The sequence below is a fragment of the Anas acuta genome, chromosome 1, assembly GCF_963932015.1.
Source record: "Anas acuta chromosome 1, bAnaAcu1.1, whole genome shotgun sequence".
Lineage (NCBI taxonomy): Eukaryota > Metazoa > Chordata > Aves > Anseriformes > Anatidae > Anas > Anas acuta.
Window position 1 is genome coordinate 60,241,700 of NC_088979.1, and position 16,782 is coordinate 60,258,481.

The following is a 16,782-nucleotide window of genomic DNA, read 5'->3' on the forward strand; positions in this document are numbered from 1 at the left end:
AGGGTCAGGTTGGGGAAAGGTGTTTAGTTTTTGTCTTTGCTCCCTCACCACGCACCTCTAGTTTCAGTGAGCAATACGTTGTTTTGTGATATTAAGTAATATTAAGGAATATTAAGTGATATTCCCATCTTTACCTCAATCCACAAGCTTCTCCATCTTGCTCTTTCCCCCTCCTTCCATTAACAAAGAGTGGATGGGTGGGGTCTGACAACCAGCCAAGGTCAACCCCACCACAATAAGACATCCAAGAAGAAGAAAAAACACAATATAAAAAAATAAAGGAAGGTTTCAAATTGATGTGGTAAAAAGTCTTTACAATGAAGGACCAAGAGAAGAGTTGAAAAGTAAGAATTTCTTCTGACTAAAGCTATACAGTGCTACACATCAAGTCCTCTGTTCTTTTTTAAGTATACCTACTGAGCTGGAATAGAGGTTTCATTTCAATCTAAGCTCAGTTATCAACCCCCTCCAAATGTCTTGTCAAAGGACTGATACCATCTTTTCAAGCAAACGGCTCCCTACACCTTCCATTACCTATCCCATCATCCTGCACGAAGCACTGAAGGCGATGCTCCTGCCATCACACCAGCCCCACCTATTTCACATGGCACTAACCAAGTAGTGCCCCGGTGATGTACACTTACCAGTGATTTCTCATCCATTCTGATCGATCATACACATAGACAAGTATTTTATTTATGCAGTAATTTGATTTTCTACCATTTCTTATTTCTCTCCCTTTCACTAGTGTCTTTATCTCCCATGTCTTACATTGCCCTAGGTCAGGTTGCCAAAGAAAGTGAAAATTCCTAAGTGCAAGACAGTTAAAAGTCTATTTTGCACCCCTCTAAACAACCCTTGATTTGTTTCATAGGCATCGATTTGTTATTACAAAAGACCACAAAAAAAGGCCCTGTCAAGATACTATTCCAGCTATTAAATAGCAGAGGTTATTTATATGAAAAGAAAAAAAAAAAAGAAATCAACAAGTATTCCTTCTTCATCTCATAACCCACATATTAGATGAAAGGTAACACTTCATTAGGTAGGGGAAAAATCATGGTTTAATTACAATAATGTAGCATAAACACTTTAGTAGTCGATATCAGGATATTGTGATGTCTAAGCTAAACTTGACTTCTCCACAGATACTGTAAACAGACACCCTAAATTCCCTAAATGATCAGCATTAAGAAAAATTTATACAAAGGCAGTCAGTTGTTTAATATTTAAGATGACATGACATGGTGAGACAAACACGCACACATCAATAAGTACAGAGAAATGTTATGCTACATTTTGAACAGTTCAGAACTGAAAGTGCTTCACATCTACAGGATAAGAAATGGCTTCATCTCCTCATCCCTAAATGATGAGAGCAAAGAAATAACCCTTTAATAGGTTAAATAAACAGTGCCCCATTTATCCATGCTTATATAAAGTTTCCAACAATTCAGAAGGTCCATGGTGAAATTTACACTCTATGTACAGTATAACAAATTGTAAAAGAAAAAAGTTCAGATATTCCTTGGTTCCCAAAGGCCTGAATCTTGCTCTCTGCACTAGAGCTAAGGACATGAGCTACATATAATGTTTGATTTTTTTTCCTTTTTTTTTTTTTTTTTTGTAAAAAAAATCATCCAAATCCACCTCGAGTAAAATCAGTCCCTAAGTCCCGGTCGTATTTAACAACTGCTTGATCCCAGTGTTTAAGGCATGTTCATCAGATGTTGGTATAGGGGTACTGTCAGAAATGATTATAATCACAGGTGCTAAGTGTCAGCAGATTTACACAGCAATGCTACTCTTTACAATATAATGTAAAACAAAGCCATGTTATGATGGAAGTTGTTCCTGAGTTAAATTTTGCTAAATACTGCTAAGATTCATGTTTTTCTTTTATACTTCTTCCTCTGGAATGTCCTTTTACATATGCTCAATTGACAGTTAAAATGCACTCTAAGAATAGCCTTAGTGTCAGGTGAAGTAGAAGTGTTAGAGAAACTTTCATTATATTGGCATTCTCAATTCTAAATTTAGCCAATGTGCCATGAACTTGCACGGCTTAGTGTCACTTAGCTTTTAGCAAGAGCATTTTTCAAATATGAAGATTTACAGATGTCAGTCAACATTTTTGTGCAACCGCAAACAAAAGGAAAAGATGTTGGTATCAAGAATTGTCATAAACTTAAAAGTTCTGTGAGTGCATGTAGCTGGATACTGTAGACATTCTTGTTTTCTTACCCAGTCTGCTCCTTTAGAATTAAGGGAAGACATTTTTAAATCATAGGAATACAAATTAAAACACCTACAAATATATTCAGCTTGTAAAAATCAGACAATTCATTGTCTATTCAGATTAAGTACCTATTCTCACAGAATTGCTTCTCAAGTCTGTAACGTAATCATTTATGTTCTTTCCTATTAAAAAAGCTATCCACATTTCTCAGCAAAGAACAGCTTTAAAAATATTCTTCATTAGATTCAAATGTGCACAACTCTTACCACCCTAATCATTCTTGCACCAACTCATCGAAGTTTATAGAACCATTTGCTTAGTTCCAAACATTATCTTTAAAAAGAGTTAAAGGACACTAGAAAACCAAGAAGGGCAAAAGGCGTGACCTGGGTCTGTTGCTATACCTACACTTCTGACTGTCAAGTGAAGAAAAACCCCTCAGAAAATTGCACCACCTATAGTTTGATCCAAAGTTTGATGAAATCAAGGGACTCTTATAAATGAGCTTGAATGGGCTTAGTGTTTTAAGTGCTCCAACCGAAGCTCAGCATTTGCAGTAACGTCGCATCTCCTATTTTAAATACAGGAAAGGATTGCAGCAATTGAACCTTTCAGACTAGGGAATAAAAGTTTTCATTCACGTTCATGATAACATGCTTTCCAAATTTGCCAGCGATGCAAATTATGAATTACAGCATGACGAAAAAATTCTTATTTCCAGATTTGTTTCCATTTAAATCCTAGTAGCACAGAAACCAGCAGTATGCTGAGAAGACAGGATGGGAAAGGAATGACTCTGCTTCCACAGTCTGGGAATTCCAAACAAAGTCTTACATAGTGGTATAAAAACAAAGCTCTGAATGAATTTGGCCTAGCCCATGCATCTTATGCAAAAAAAAAAAAAAAGTTACCTAGAATTTAATTGTTGTGACCATAAAAAATAAATAGCAACAATTTATTCACAAAATTCTGGATTAGATTGATTTTTTTTTTGTTTTAACAAACTGCATGATCCATTAAATTATCAGCCAGCTGTATGTTTAAGCACAACAATAGAAAATGTAGTACATAAACACCTAAAAATCACAGTCATAAAAAGCAGGCAAGTACATCAGTCTTCTGGTGGCCAAAGCACAACAGATTAGTCTGCCAAATAAGTGTACATGAATGTAAGTCGTGGGCATTAGTACTGTTAAAAATTGTTTCTACTGTCCAACAATTTTCTGTAGTTTAATACTGTTTTTAAACAATTGTAAACTGTTTTAAGATGTATGTGCAGACATAAATAACAGTAAAGGATTTAAATACACTGGTCAAGAGGAAAAACAACTTTCAAAATTTGCATGTGTGATGAGCGGGTAATTTGGAGCAAATTCGTAATTATCCACAAAGAACTCTGACCCTTCCTAGGTAAGACAGTACTGCCATCATTACTAACACTTGTGAGCATTGTAAGAACAAGAGAAAAAAAATAACGTATCAGCCCTGATATACCAACCACATATGCATCCAAAATTACAGATATTTACAAGAAAAATATATATTTAATTAAAAAGCCACTGAAAAACATGGACTTTTAGTCAGGTGCTGCACCTTCTGCAAAATGAGGTAATTTAGATGCAAACAAATTAAGTTTAGTAGAGTTCAGGATCCAGAGTCTCCACACTTAAAGTACAGATTGCTTCAGTAAATGGCTTGGCTGTTTCTATATGTTCAGAGCAAGAAATCACTAGATCCAGTTAAATCCTGTTTTGTAGTGCTCTTGATGCAACACTGACTAATGTCAGAAGGCTTCCCAGCTCAGTTTTACAACTGGTCTTTCAATAGAAAGAAAAAAAAAGAAAAAAATGGTTATAAATTGGTTTCATCCCAAGACGGATCGTTCATGTTCTTTAGTACTTTTCTAACAAGCTTCTCCAAATCCTTGCGAGCTCTTTGTTCTTCTTCTAATGATTTCTTCATCTTTTTGTTATCCTGTTTAACAGAGACAAAACTATTAGTTTGGAGTTTTTGATCACGTTGTTTTAAAAAGAGATCTTTTCTGACCAGGCAAATACTTTCAATTACAAATTATGAAGGCTATTCTCAGTAAGCCAGTTATTAGCGGCTCAAAAGGATAGCCTTCTATTAAAATTTTACAAGTTACACAGTTAATTGACACAATAAAACAAAAACCACCAAATGGAGACTGAGCTATTTTGTATTTATACTTAGGGGTCCTTCTGAATGTTACTGCTAGTAACAGATGGCCAATAATCTTAAATTCTTCTGCTCAAAGCTGCTCAATGAACAGTAGAGTATCTGTTGTTAATGGAGAAGGGAAACGGAGCAGAAAGAGTAGAGGAAGTATCCCTTTAAGAGCCTCCTGGGATTGTAACTACTTTCACAATCTTAGAAAAGCATCTGAAAACTTCATGTAAATTAACTTGCTTCGTCAGGAAAGCAAACAGTTTGAAAGGAGCATCCCGAAAAAAAATTATGAAGTGTTTTGTAACTAAGCTTTACGCCAGAAAATCTAAGAGGAGTCTGAATTGCAAGAAGCACCAGCACTGTGTACTGAGTCAGATCTCAGTGTTTTACACCATCACATAATATTGAAATACCACAAACAACAGGACTGTAAGGATGCCACTGACCAAACCACAGAAATGCTTACATTCCTTAATCCAGTAGAGGCCAAGGTGATGCTGGCAACAGTGGAGAAGCAACCAGCAGATGAGACCAGGCTCGCAAGACAAAGAGTCTAGGGGTGCTTAACTCAAAACAGGTCTGCAATCAGGTCCCACTGGACTCCTGTCAGCTGCCAACTTACCGAAATGTCTAGAAACAGAATGGGACTCCTCAAGAGAAACTCAGAAATTTCCATCTTTTCTTGTAGGTACAGACAATTTCCTTTTCACTTATTTATTAATAGTACAGTCCTGAATTGGCAAAGTGCTGAACAACAGTGATGAATAACTGGTCGTAGCTGCTACACGAGAGATCTCACTTTGCGGCCAACTCTTACCAAAAGCCAGTCTGGGATTTACACCAGCTAGTGCACCGTGTGCTCCCAGACAGCTTTCATACATGTTTATGGTTATCTAGGACCCTCCCAGCTCAGAGACTATTTTTGCCACTTCTCCAGTCAGAAACAAAAAAGCAGCAGGCCAATAAATGCTTCTGAGATTCACGATATACAAGAAAATGAAGTCAGGCTGTAAAAGGTCTTGGCTTTGGAAGATGTCAGATTATGAAGAGTGTATTTGGAGAGGCTCAAGGGAAGTGAGCTGTTGTCTGAACTTCATGAGAAGGTGACATTTTGTTTAGAGACACAAAGAGATCTGCAGGGCCTCAGCGCTTCTACCCTTTGTACAGAAGCAGCCATGCCACAGAAGAATTAGTGGGTTATTTCTGCCTGTATTAAGTGAATTGTGTTTCTAAAGAGACTGCCAAAATCACATCAAACCTAGGATATATATGTTTCAACATATGCTGAAAACAGCAAAAAAAAAAATATCTATTTAATACATCAACTGTCCTATTTCAAGGGACAGGCATGACATTCTCAAAAATACTGCGCATGGTTATAGATGGGCAAAGAATTCAGATTCACATTTACAGCCCCAAAACTGAAGTAATTTGAATACAAATGCATTTATTTTAACACAGGTGATTTTATGAGTCAGGTGACTTTGAGCAATAGGTCCATTAAGATCAGTTGGCAAATTCTCACACTGCACAATGAGGATAATTCAACTATTTCACCTCCACATTTAACAGTGAGTATGTACTGTAGCACAAATATGGTTTAAACAGGCTCTGTCCTGTTAAGAAAAAAAATTAAAACAACTCGTTTGGATATTTAAAACACGCTTAAAACATCAGCTGGAACTATCATACCAGCAAGTCAGTGCGATCTAGTGCAATTTCTAATGAGAAAAACAAGCACCCTAAGTTAGAGTTGTCCTTCATTAAAAAGAACACACAGTAGGCAGTGAAGAGAACTCCATCTCCAGAAAGGAGACGCTTTATGAACTGGTTTGCAGGAGGTGTTCAGGTTACTGGAAGACTGTAAATAAAGGCCTAAGTAAATCCAGACATTTATACTACTACAGTCATCAAATCCAAGAATGCTATTTCACAGTCTCTATACACTTACTCTGCTGGTAATACACCAGAATTGAATTTATTTAATGCTTCAAATGTTTCACAACTTGTAACATCCCAAACCAAACAAAACAGAGCTTAGTAAGTCCCCTCAGAGACAGGACTCTTCATACTGCTCTCACAGGTTGATGCTCCAACCTTTTGATGACAACCACAAAAGAAGGCATTTTTGTCAAATTGCCATGTTTTACTTTTAAAAGTGAATCTCAGACTTTCTAATCTAGTCCAAAATGCAAGTTAATTCCTGTCAAACTCAATCAGTTTACAAGCTGTATTTGGTTTTGTTTTTTTATAACATGCCATCTTTCCATTTTCCACGTTGCTCTAAAGTAGCAAATTACCAACCTGTCTTAGCTCCTGAACTTCATCCTTTAATGCATATACTGTGTCAACAAGGCTTCTAAAATGAAAAAAAAAGATGATCTGTTACAACAGTTTTCAGGAAAACATCTAAATCTATTATTAAACAACTGTTCAATGAAAAGCATTAAAAAACAGTTAAGAGGTAATTTCAAATTTGCATTACAAATTATCTCTTATCTTGATTTACATTCATTAATCCTTCCTGGCAGCATGGAAGCAGCAAGGACGTGCTACCAGTTTCTGTGACAGGATACAGCTCTCAAACACCTTAGGTCTTAGGTCTTTAGGGACCTAAACTGGTTCCTATATTATGATTCTGTTACAGCAAGCAATTTTTCATTTCTGACATACACCTTAACAAAAGAAAATAGAATTACACTACACACAAACTAAAAAGACAACACCAATTTAATAGTGAAACCCTACAACAATTTAGCGCTATAGGGCTACTTCCAAGTGAAAACTATTTGCAGGTGAAGCATACCACTTCTTGGCACAGAAGAAAGAAACTGAGTACCATACACAGAAGCGAGGCAACAATCATTTAAATGAAGGCCAACTGCACTTAAAAAGGACTGGCAGCACACTCCAGACAACTCCGTCCCTTACTACTAATGTACCATACACACACTATTGCAAAGAGATGGAAGGAGGAATAAAAGTGCAAAGTTTACTGTCTTAATCCATCATTCATTAAATGTTCTCTTACTTCTCTTCTATAACAGTCTGACCATTACTTTTAGTTTCTTCTACAATAATTTTTTCTTCTTCTGGAAGCAGGACTTGAGGAGCTGATTCTTTGCGGGAACCTGTTGTAAAAATAAATTACAAAATGAGAAACTTGCAGACAGCGTCAGGGAAATTTTAAAGGTTATTTCATTCATTGCATGATACACCTGCATGATCAAAGTACATGTCTTTCAATTTCTCCCCTTCCCTCTACATACACCAATTACTGACTTTTTTTTTTTTTTTTACATTTGAATCCACAGCCTTATAACAAAAATAAGTATTGTCTGAGACTTCTATCCTGGTGATGATAACTTCTGTGTTATTGACGGGGATGCTACACAGTTCAATGAACAGTGCACAGGTCAACTATCAGTAAGATCTATACAAATCTACCATAGCTGAGTCAGAGAAACATAGATGCATTCAAGTAGTAGCAATTTAAGCCTCAAGGACAGATTCTGATCTCACACAATACAAATCCAAGACGTAATGCCACCCTAAACCAATTATTCAATCAGTAAGGAGCAGAATAGCGATATAAAACAATACAGCAATGGAAGAAAACAGTTAACAACCCTTTCCCCAGAACGCCATAAACAACACAACTGTGTTGTGCACACTTTAAGATAGTCTTCTAGTCCTATAATGAAATACGTAGGTCATGTTTAAAATGTTAATAAAGCACTTAATGGTATAACAACAAAGACTCAAAACATTCTAACATCTTCAGAACATTTTCTACAATTACAATCTTTAACATCAAGATAATTCACACAAATTCTAGTAGTGTAGCTCTAAAGAGAAAATCTGCTGTTCAGAGGTGTGCGTCCATTCATACATATGTAAAAAGCATGCATTCTAGAAACATTACTCAGGCTAAAGTAAATTACAAACATTTTTAAGAGGGCTGTAAATTGCTACCCAAGCATTTGTTCAGAATTCACACACAGCAGATAAGGCATTAAAATTCCTGTATATTTTAACCAAGATATGAGTATTAACAACCAAGGCATGTCTGCCTATTAATGTGTTATAATGAGTTTTCACTAGCAAGGAATGCCTTTATTCTAGCACAGTTTGAACAAGTTGATAGGTACTACAGGATTACATGTGTCAGGAGATAGTCCCTGCCGAACAGTTATTTGTGATAATAGTACTTCTCTTTTACTATTCATAACAAATATATAAAACATTTTATATATATACATTATATATATATAAATCTAAACACATAGAAAGTTAAGGAAATTCAGTTCATGGAAAAATCCTAACTTCCTTAACAGCTGCAATCTTGAGTTCTGAACAACAAGCTTGTAGGGAACAGTTTTGCAGTACTTGTTAAGCTCATTTAATTGGTTTTAGCAATGGCAAACATCCTTTAACAGATAAAAGTTTCCTTAAGGTAACAGCAAGGATCAAACATATCAGTACATGACAGTCATATTTTGTGGAATAAAGGTAACTGCGTATTAAGGTAACTGCGTATTTGAGAACAGAATCTCGTCCTTGAAAGCCTTGAATTCTTCATCTTGCCAAGTGAAAAAATCCTTCCCAAAAAAAAAACCCACACACCATTTTGCTGGGAAGAAGCAACCTACAAAACAAGCTCAGCAAATAGGGCTCATGGACGTTTCCTTGTTTGCACTATCAATCTTTAGTTGTAAAAAAAAAAGTTACCTTCTGTTTATTTCAATTAGTTGGTGACTGCTTGGTTTTATTTGCCCGAGATGTAACACAACATTGAGTTACACGGTATTTTAGGAAGTTAGTTGGTACCAGCTGCTACCAGATCACTAAATTTCAGGTCTCTGTACCAATTTTGACCACTTTAGCCTAGTGTGTGCTGAGGGAGACAGCAGTGCCACGTGTTTCTCACCCATGACGCCCTTCAACCGAAGATGGAGCAACATGTTACATTTATCTCTTTACAGAGATGCATCCAACTGTCTTTGCCTGGTCTGAGTAACATGGGTCCTTGCCAAATGCAGAAATAGCATGGAGAAGACAGCTTTAAAAAAAAGTTTGTCCTAACTGTACGGTTATATACACACACCCATGTGAAACAGATGTCTCCACTAGCATATCCTGATGCATGTGCAGCGTAGCACAGTAAACACTTAATACTACCGAGACACAGCATATACAGCTTCATAAAAACAACACATTCACCAACATTATACACACAAGGAGACCACCACACAGTACACGTACACACTTACATGGTGTAAACTGAAGCGAACATCGACCTTTCTGTGCCACAGCTATCAACCACTGTGGAATTCAGGACATTGCAGGTCCTACCCTCACCTTCACTGCTCTGGCACAAATGGGAAGTCTCTTTTTTAAACCTCACAAGCAGTTGCTAACTATTAAAAATTTACATATCCTGCAACAAAGGAGGATCCTGACATCAAATGAGTACATGCACAGTAATTTGATTACCTCTTTCTGTTTCATTTGTTTTGTTTAAAGATGCATTTTCTGGTAGATACACATCTAGAACAAACTTCAAGCAGTGTCACCTCATGACTAGCATTAAGCAATATTGCCTAAACTACACCCTTCACCTCCCCGAGTTTCTCTGTGACTATACTCTGTGTGACCATCTCTGAGGTTTACAAGCTACAGCTTCAGGACGTGAAGAGGGGGCTGCATCACAGCACCGTGGAGCCTGTGCGAAGAGCTAAACTAAAAGGACAGTTCAAGAAGTTGTTGCAGGTCACTTAGTCAAAGGCCCCTCCTCAAGACGTATTCCACATTTTCACAAAAATAATGCAGAAGACTCAAGAGTCGCTTCAGGTTGCCGTATCTGCCCTTTGTCAATCTCAAATTTGCAAGTTTTGTGCTGAATGGTATTAACTGTTTGACTTGTAGCGAAACTGGGCAGTGTCACTTCAAGTCAAAGAGGCAAAAAGAGAACATTCAAGCTGACCTCCAAGAACGTTGCCCCTGAAACACCTCAAGACAAAACAACCAAAAAGTACTAGTTTAAAAATAATGAGGAAGGGGAAAGAAGAAAAAAAAGAGCAACCATCCCAAGCGTTACAGCACAGGCTTGGTTTGGTTTTATTTCTTGAGGGAAGCTTTTGGGGAGGGAAATAAGAAAGGATGTGGAACATAAAAATTGAGGAAGTTGCTGTAACTTTCCAAGGGGGAAATTCATAAATCCGGTGTCCTGGAAGACTTACATGCCCCCATTAGGGGTCTGTTGCATAGCAAAGACAAAAAAACACCATGGACATGGTTCAAAGTTTCTGTCAATTAGATACCATCAATCAAGCAAAGGTATCTATTTAGTATTAATGTCACAGCCCTAGAGTGGAGAACAAATTGCCTCAATGCTTTTTACCAATCCTAAACTGGAGGCTAAGTTTGCTGAACCTATACAAAAAAGCAAGTAACAGTAGAGCCCACCTGGGCTAGAGACCTGAGCAACACCCACTGGGTAACGTGGCACAAGGGGCCTACAGAGCAGGCTTGTCAGGAGCAGGCTGCTGCTTTTAGTTTTCAGTGCCTGATCCCCTTCTGTCCAGGAACCAATTAAGCCAACAATAAAATGGAGGTGGGCATCCACTTCACCTACTGCAAGCTGCTAACTTCAGGGCCTCGTTTCAAACCTTGCTCTCCTCACAGTCAGACAAGAAATGGGCTCCTTCCTCCAGGTGGCCATTTTGAGGAAAAGGCTCAACCGAGGTACTTTCTGTGACATTCTCTGAAAGTCTAACTTCTTCCTGCAACTGTGAGGTTCCTAATTTAAGCTACTGAAATTAGACCCACAGTGATAGTGGTTAATTTTACAAAAAAGTGTATGGCATAAATTCAGGCCATCAGCAATGTTTCTTCTGCACAAGAAGAACTGGAGTTTTCTTCACTATAAAGGCACAATAAACATAAAAAAGGAGAAACACTATTTGTAACTATGCAGCCCCTCTTCTACCAACTTTAATAGCTTCTTCACAAGCTAGGAAACGCTTCCAAATTACTTCCTGGAGTTTCAAAGGCAGAAGTCTGACTTGCATCTGGAGGACAAGTATGTGCAACACAAATTGTTTGTTTTTTTTTTGTTTGTTTGTTTTTAGACAACTTAGCCACTGTTGTACACAAAAGACATGTCATTTTCCTGTGGAAGCAAGTGATAAAAAAAAAAAACAAACATTACTTGTAATTTAAAACACTCAGTTCTTCATTGTATTAGTTAGATTCAAGATGCTAAAGTGGATGAGCAGACCTTCCAAGTTAACCTTCTCTTTCTCAGTGACTCTTTGATGAAGTCCTAGTGTGAAGAATTGTAAACATGGTGCTCCCAAACTCTGGGTATGTTGAGATTGAAGTATTAAAAAAAAAAAAAAAAAAAAAAAAAAGAAATCCTTCATGCTATAGATCTGTCAAAAGTCAAACAGGAGCCCTTTAATATCTTGTGAAGATAAGAAAATAGAAACCAAACATCAGGCCAAACTTAAGCATACTGTATAAAATATACTTTTTTTTTTTTTTTTTTTTTGCAAACTCTTAGGAGTAGCAAAAAAAAAAAAAGTTTGGCACAAAGCTTATTTATTTCTTTTTCACTAGCAGCAGTACACAAATAGGGAAGAACCCCACACAACTCAGATGACAGATCTAGGCAGTTTACAGCAAAACATTTTGATGATTAAAATGAAAATAGACTGAAACAAACATACAATTCTATGTGCAAACCTGAGTCACTTAATAATGGGATGAAGAGTTTGAAAGACAGATACGTCATCTGAAGTGGCAGATCATCCCTCAAGATTTCCTACATTTCACTAAGCAATAAAAAAAGAAACCAGAGGGCTATAGGACAAAAATTAGAGTTGCTGAAGTCATAGCAAAAAGATACAATATTTAACAGAACTAGATTGTATTTTTGTTCCATTACAGATATTTTAGTATGTGCATTAGGTTATTATTTTATTTTAAATCACTCAAATATAAATATCTTATGAAGGAACACAAGAAGACTTGCTTTAAAGAGAAAAATGTTGCAATATTAAATCATGAAAGTGTGTAAAGGTTTTAGAAATAAATATAAAGTTTATAAACTCTGTGGTAACAGGACCTGCAGTAGTATGTTCTAAATTGTTCAAAAAATTCAAATTTTACTGAAAATACACCAATTCCAAAAAAAAGTCAATTGGGGGGAGGAGGCAACAAAAACAAACATTTTAACTCTTCAGAAATTTTGCCACTTCATTCATTTTTGCCATTTCTTTTAAAGATAAAGAGGATACATTATTTTAAAAATAAAGAGGATACTTTACAAGGAATTCCCTGCAATTGTCAATTACATTAAAATAAAGATTATACACTTATGTCAAAAAAAGCTTTTTCACTTCAGCATTTGATTCCTTTAAGGAGAGGGGAGGGAGAGAAAGGAGGCATGGGGAGAACAGGGAGCAATATGTTAAGTTACAAGTTATGCTGTCCTTTCCCCCTGTGTAATAATTAAATATTAAAGTCACAGTCTAGCAAATGCAAAATTTATTTCAACTGTACATAACAGATGTCCTTTTTTATATAAAACAAAACACTTGATATATGCAACCACAAACAATATGCATACTGTACAGTACAATGCAACATTCAGATATACATCCATTTTGTATTTCCAAAAGGCAGTCACCTACTGAAGATGGCTTCTCCCATTCACAAATGAAGTGCACCATATATCATGTTTTCCTATGTTGTACGTCACTATATACACATTACTGTGTTTTGGCAGGATTATGCAAAACACCCAATTCATGTTGGTTGGCTTCAATTTATGGCAAATACTAATTTATGGGAACACTGTGTAAGCCGTGTGAGGAGGGGCTGACAATGGCTTGAACCTACCTTCTAACTCAGATTCTCCATCCTTCCAGTATATCAGTAACTGTACACATATATTTTACAGAATTGCATAAACAGAAGGTACTATTTTTACCAGGACTCAAGTTCCACAAAAATAGAAACACTGAACCTTTGGACTGAATACCACCATTTCCACATTGCATTTTTTTAAGCATGGCATAGTAACACGCCTGATCGGTTCACAATAGCGAGTGGCCTGTAACACTGAGGACACTGAATGGTTTAAATGTGTAATAATGTTAATATGAAAGAGCGTAATTATGATCCAAGTTAATGACTCAAATGCTACAATAATTAATGGTGGTAAACTGTCAAAGCTTTGGTGCATAGAAAGTCAATAAAATCTTCGGATCTCGACAACAAAACATTCTGTGTGATAAGGAAATTCAAGTGCAGCAACTGTATTTCAAACTCATATTTACACTGTAACATGAAACAGACATAAAAAAAATTATCATTTATCCAATGCAGAAAACATTATTTAACTAGAACACCACAGCTCAACAGGAAAAAAAAATCCATACTTTCCATTTATGTAAAACAAAAACTCAAAGGAAAAGGGGAAGTGAAGTGGCTTACAGATGCACTGTGGAATGGTATGGAGCACACATACATTTCTCTAAGCAATATTCCTCCACTTCGGAAAAAGTTTGAAATATATACTAACTTAATGACCAGGAACTTGTATGATTTCCAGTAAGATATACCCCTGAAAATTCTCTTCAGTAAGCGTTGCTGCTTTTGTTAGTCAATTTTTTTTAATACAAACAACAACAATAAAGGATAAAGCGAGTGACCAAACAATGCAAGATGAAATGCAAATCAAGCTGTTTTGAAATAGCTTCTCCATGCTGATCACCTTCTGGACTCATTCATATCTAACAATTACTAACTTTCTGATCACGTAACCTGCAGGAAGATATTAATTACCTGGAAACTTTCAAACAGAGTGATCAAGTTCCCAGGCAGCAGTTAATTGCATTATGATTACTCTGAATTTATTCCTAGGCTAATACCTGAACACTGGATAACATTTGGAAAAGGATAAAAGAATTGTATCCAGGGATCCTGGTGAAAATGAGATTTCTGTCCTTTGATCATACGCCTTTCCCTAATGCTAATGAAGGTTTGGAAAACATTTTGTTTCAATCCCAACTGCATTATCCACAAGACAGAACACACACTTCACCCCAGTCATGCCCCAGATGCAGGTTCAAGACCACCAGCTGTGTATAAGGTGCCACAGTTCTCTGAAATGCCAACACAATTGTAAGTGAAGAGCTGTTGCTGAAAACAAACCTGCTCGTGAGAGAAGTTACAAGACGATAAAATCTGTAACAGACATGCTCCAAACAGTTAAAAAAAAAAAAAAAAAAAAAAAGGCAAGCAATCTATTTTTAAGAACTTCATACAAGCCAATTTGATTGCAGTTGTACCTAGAGTTTCAGATGTTGAACACTTGAGCTCTCATCTGGGGAACCATTTTCACCTCGTCTTTTCAAGAAGAATGGTCACTTGACAGCTGTGCATTTTAACAGGCAAGTAAACATCTAAACCCTGTTTGCTGCCACACTACTGCATACAGTAAAGTAACAATATGTCCATAGGTAATATGACATTATCAAAACACTGCATGTAATGAGCATGGACTGCCAGGCTTTCATGGGAAGTGCCAGACTGGGGGCGAGGGAGAGCAGTGCGATCCTTCGTATAGACGTCTAAGCAATGAGGAAAAGACAGCAGTATAAAAACAGAAAAAAAAATATGGATTAGCAAACGCTTCTCCAAACAAACGGGCCAGATAAGTGAATATCTGAATGATTTTTTTTTTACAGCTCTTGTACTGTTTATTTTTAAACCGTATTTTTCTTCCTCTACCAGCTTTGTGTTTTGTTAATATGTAGAAAATTCAACAACTACCACTGAAGTATTTCCATATTGCTGGCACTCAGCTCACAAACCAGTATGGTTTCAGTACAAAATACAAAAACGTGCTGTATCCAAAAGGGGAAAAAAAAAAAAAGAAAAAGAAGAAAGGACCTGTTGCTACACTGACCAAGTCAAAAGAAAAGACCATTCAGAGCTACAAATTAGTATCTGTCACTTAAAAAACCCTCAAGAAATATCATCCTTGATAGGACATACACTTTTTAGTATGACTTATTCGTTTGTGCATTGAATTGGCAATAGAGCCTTCCACCAGGTATAACTGAAGTTTCAGAAGCTCCCTCAGAAGTTGTTAAAATATCACATTAAAGAGACAAGGAACAGCAAGAAAACATCTAAGAAAAGCAGGCTGTGATACAACAAGCATTTGTTAAGAAAAAGCTCAGAAGTGCATTAGTTCTGGTGAGAGATATATGAGCAACAGCTCTTACGAGATGTAGACCCCATTCTGTAACTATGGGCTGTCCATATACTGTCATAGTCAGAGTCTTCTGAGAGGTCTGAAGGCTCCAAACGAGAAAGACTACTGCGACGACCCAAGGAGTCTAGACTTGATTGGTCATCATCAGCCAAGACGTGATTATGCATCAGGTCAGTGCCTTGCCATGCTAAGGATGTATAGGTGAAATGAAATGGTGGATGTGGATAGGCAGAGGTGGGATGAGGAGGAGAACGTAAGGAATAGCCACAACCAAACACATGAAATAAAAGCAAAAGGTGATGGGAAGAGAAGGAAAAGAGAAAATATTGTTAAAAAGGCACCAAAGCTTTTTTTTTTTTTTTTTAATTTGTTTTGGGGTTTAGGTATAAATTAAGCTCATCGTAATAGTTTTTGAACTGTTACAATACAATTTTTGGCAAGTTTTTTTTAAGCTTCTAAGCAGCCTCAGTTGAAAATTTTGAGAAACCAAAATCTCATTCGAGGGTAGAGTTTTTGGAAGGAGGAGTTTGCCTCCAGACCACGACTGTCCCCATACTTGAAAAGAACCAATCTGATTCGGAACAGAGCAATAAACCCAGTAAACCAGCAGGGTCCAGTGCTGACTAGCAAAACAATAGCCACTTCCCCATCACAAATACATACCTCCGTCCATTCCCTCCCTTGCAATGACACAGCCATTTGTAAAGCTGCTTGGTGAACCAGGTCAGGGAACAGATTCAGATGAAAACTAACCCTGCAAGTTTGTTTTTCAAGCAGTTAACTGATTTCCCCACCAGCTCACAGTACAGCCACAGAAGTGCTTGTGTCAACACTACAAAGAGGAAAATGCAGGGGAAAAAGCGAAGGTTCTCATGCAGAGCAGGGCTGCTGACTTTCTAAATCAGCAGCACCATCCTGTACCCCCTCAAAGAGACTGACAAGCTAAAGCCTTTCTGCACCTGTAACCAAGATACTTGTTTTACCATGTGGAAGCTGGACTGATAAAAAAATCAGGGCCAAGAGGCTAACAGCAACATAGACTGACCCATCCTGTCCCCTC

General features: G+C 37.0%; 1 protein-coding gene across 6 annotated transcripts in view; it reads right to left on the reverse strand.

The window, feature by feature from the left end:
- Window positions 1-1,041: 1,041 nt before the first annotated feature.
- The window catches only part of ARHGEF7 (Rho guanine nucleotide exchange factor 7), a 110,805-nt gene continuing 95,064 nt past the window's right edge, over window positions 1,042-16,782 (reverse strand). For 4 of the 6 annotated variants that reach the window (XM_068678386.1, XM_068678377.1, XM_068678419.1 and 1 more), the window contains 4 exons: window positions 15,733-15,909; window positions 7,461-7,560; window positions 6,734-6,788; window positions 1,042-4,213 (listed from right to left, as the gene is read on the reverse strand). In XM_068678386.1, coding sequence (XP_068534487.1) covers window positions 4,091-4,213; window positions 6,734-6,788; window positions 7,461-7,560; window positions 15,733-15,909 — 455 coding nt within the window. In that variant the 3' untranslated portion in view covers window positions 1,042-4,090. The remainder of the gene's footprint in view (window positions 4,214-6,733; window positions 6,789-7,460; window positions 7,561-15,732; window positions 15,910-16,782) is intronic. The other 2 variants (XM_068678402.1, XM_068678393.1) reach the window with 1 other exon arrangement.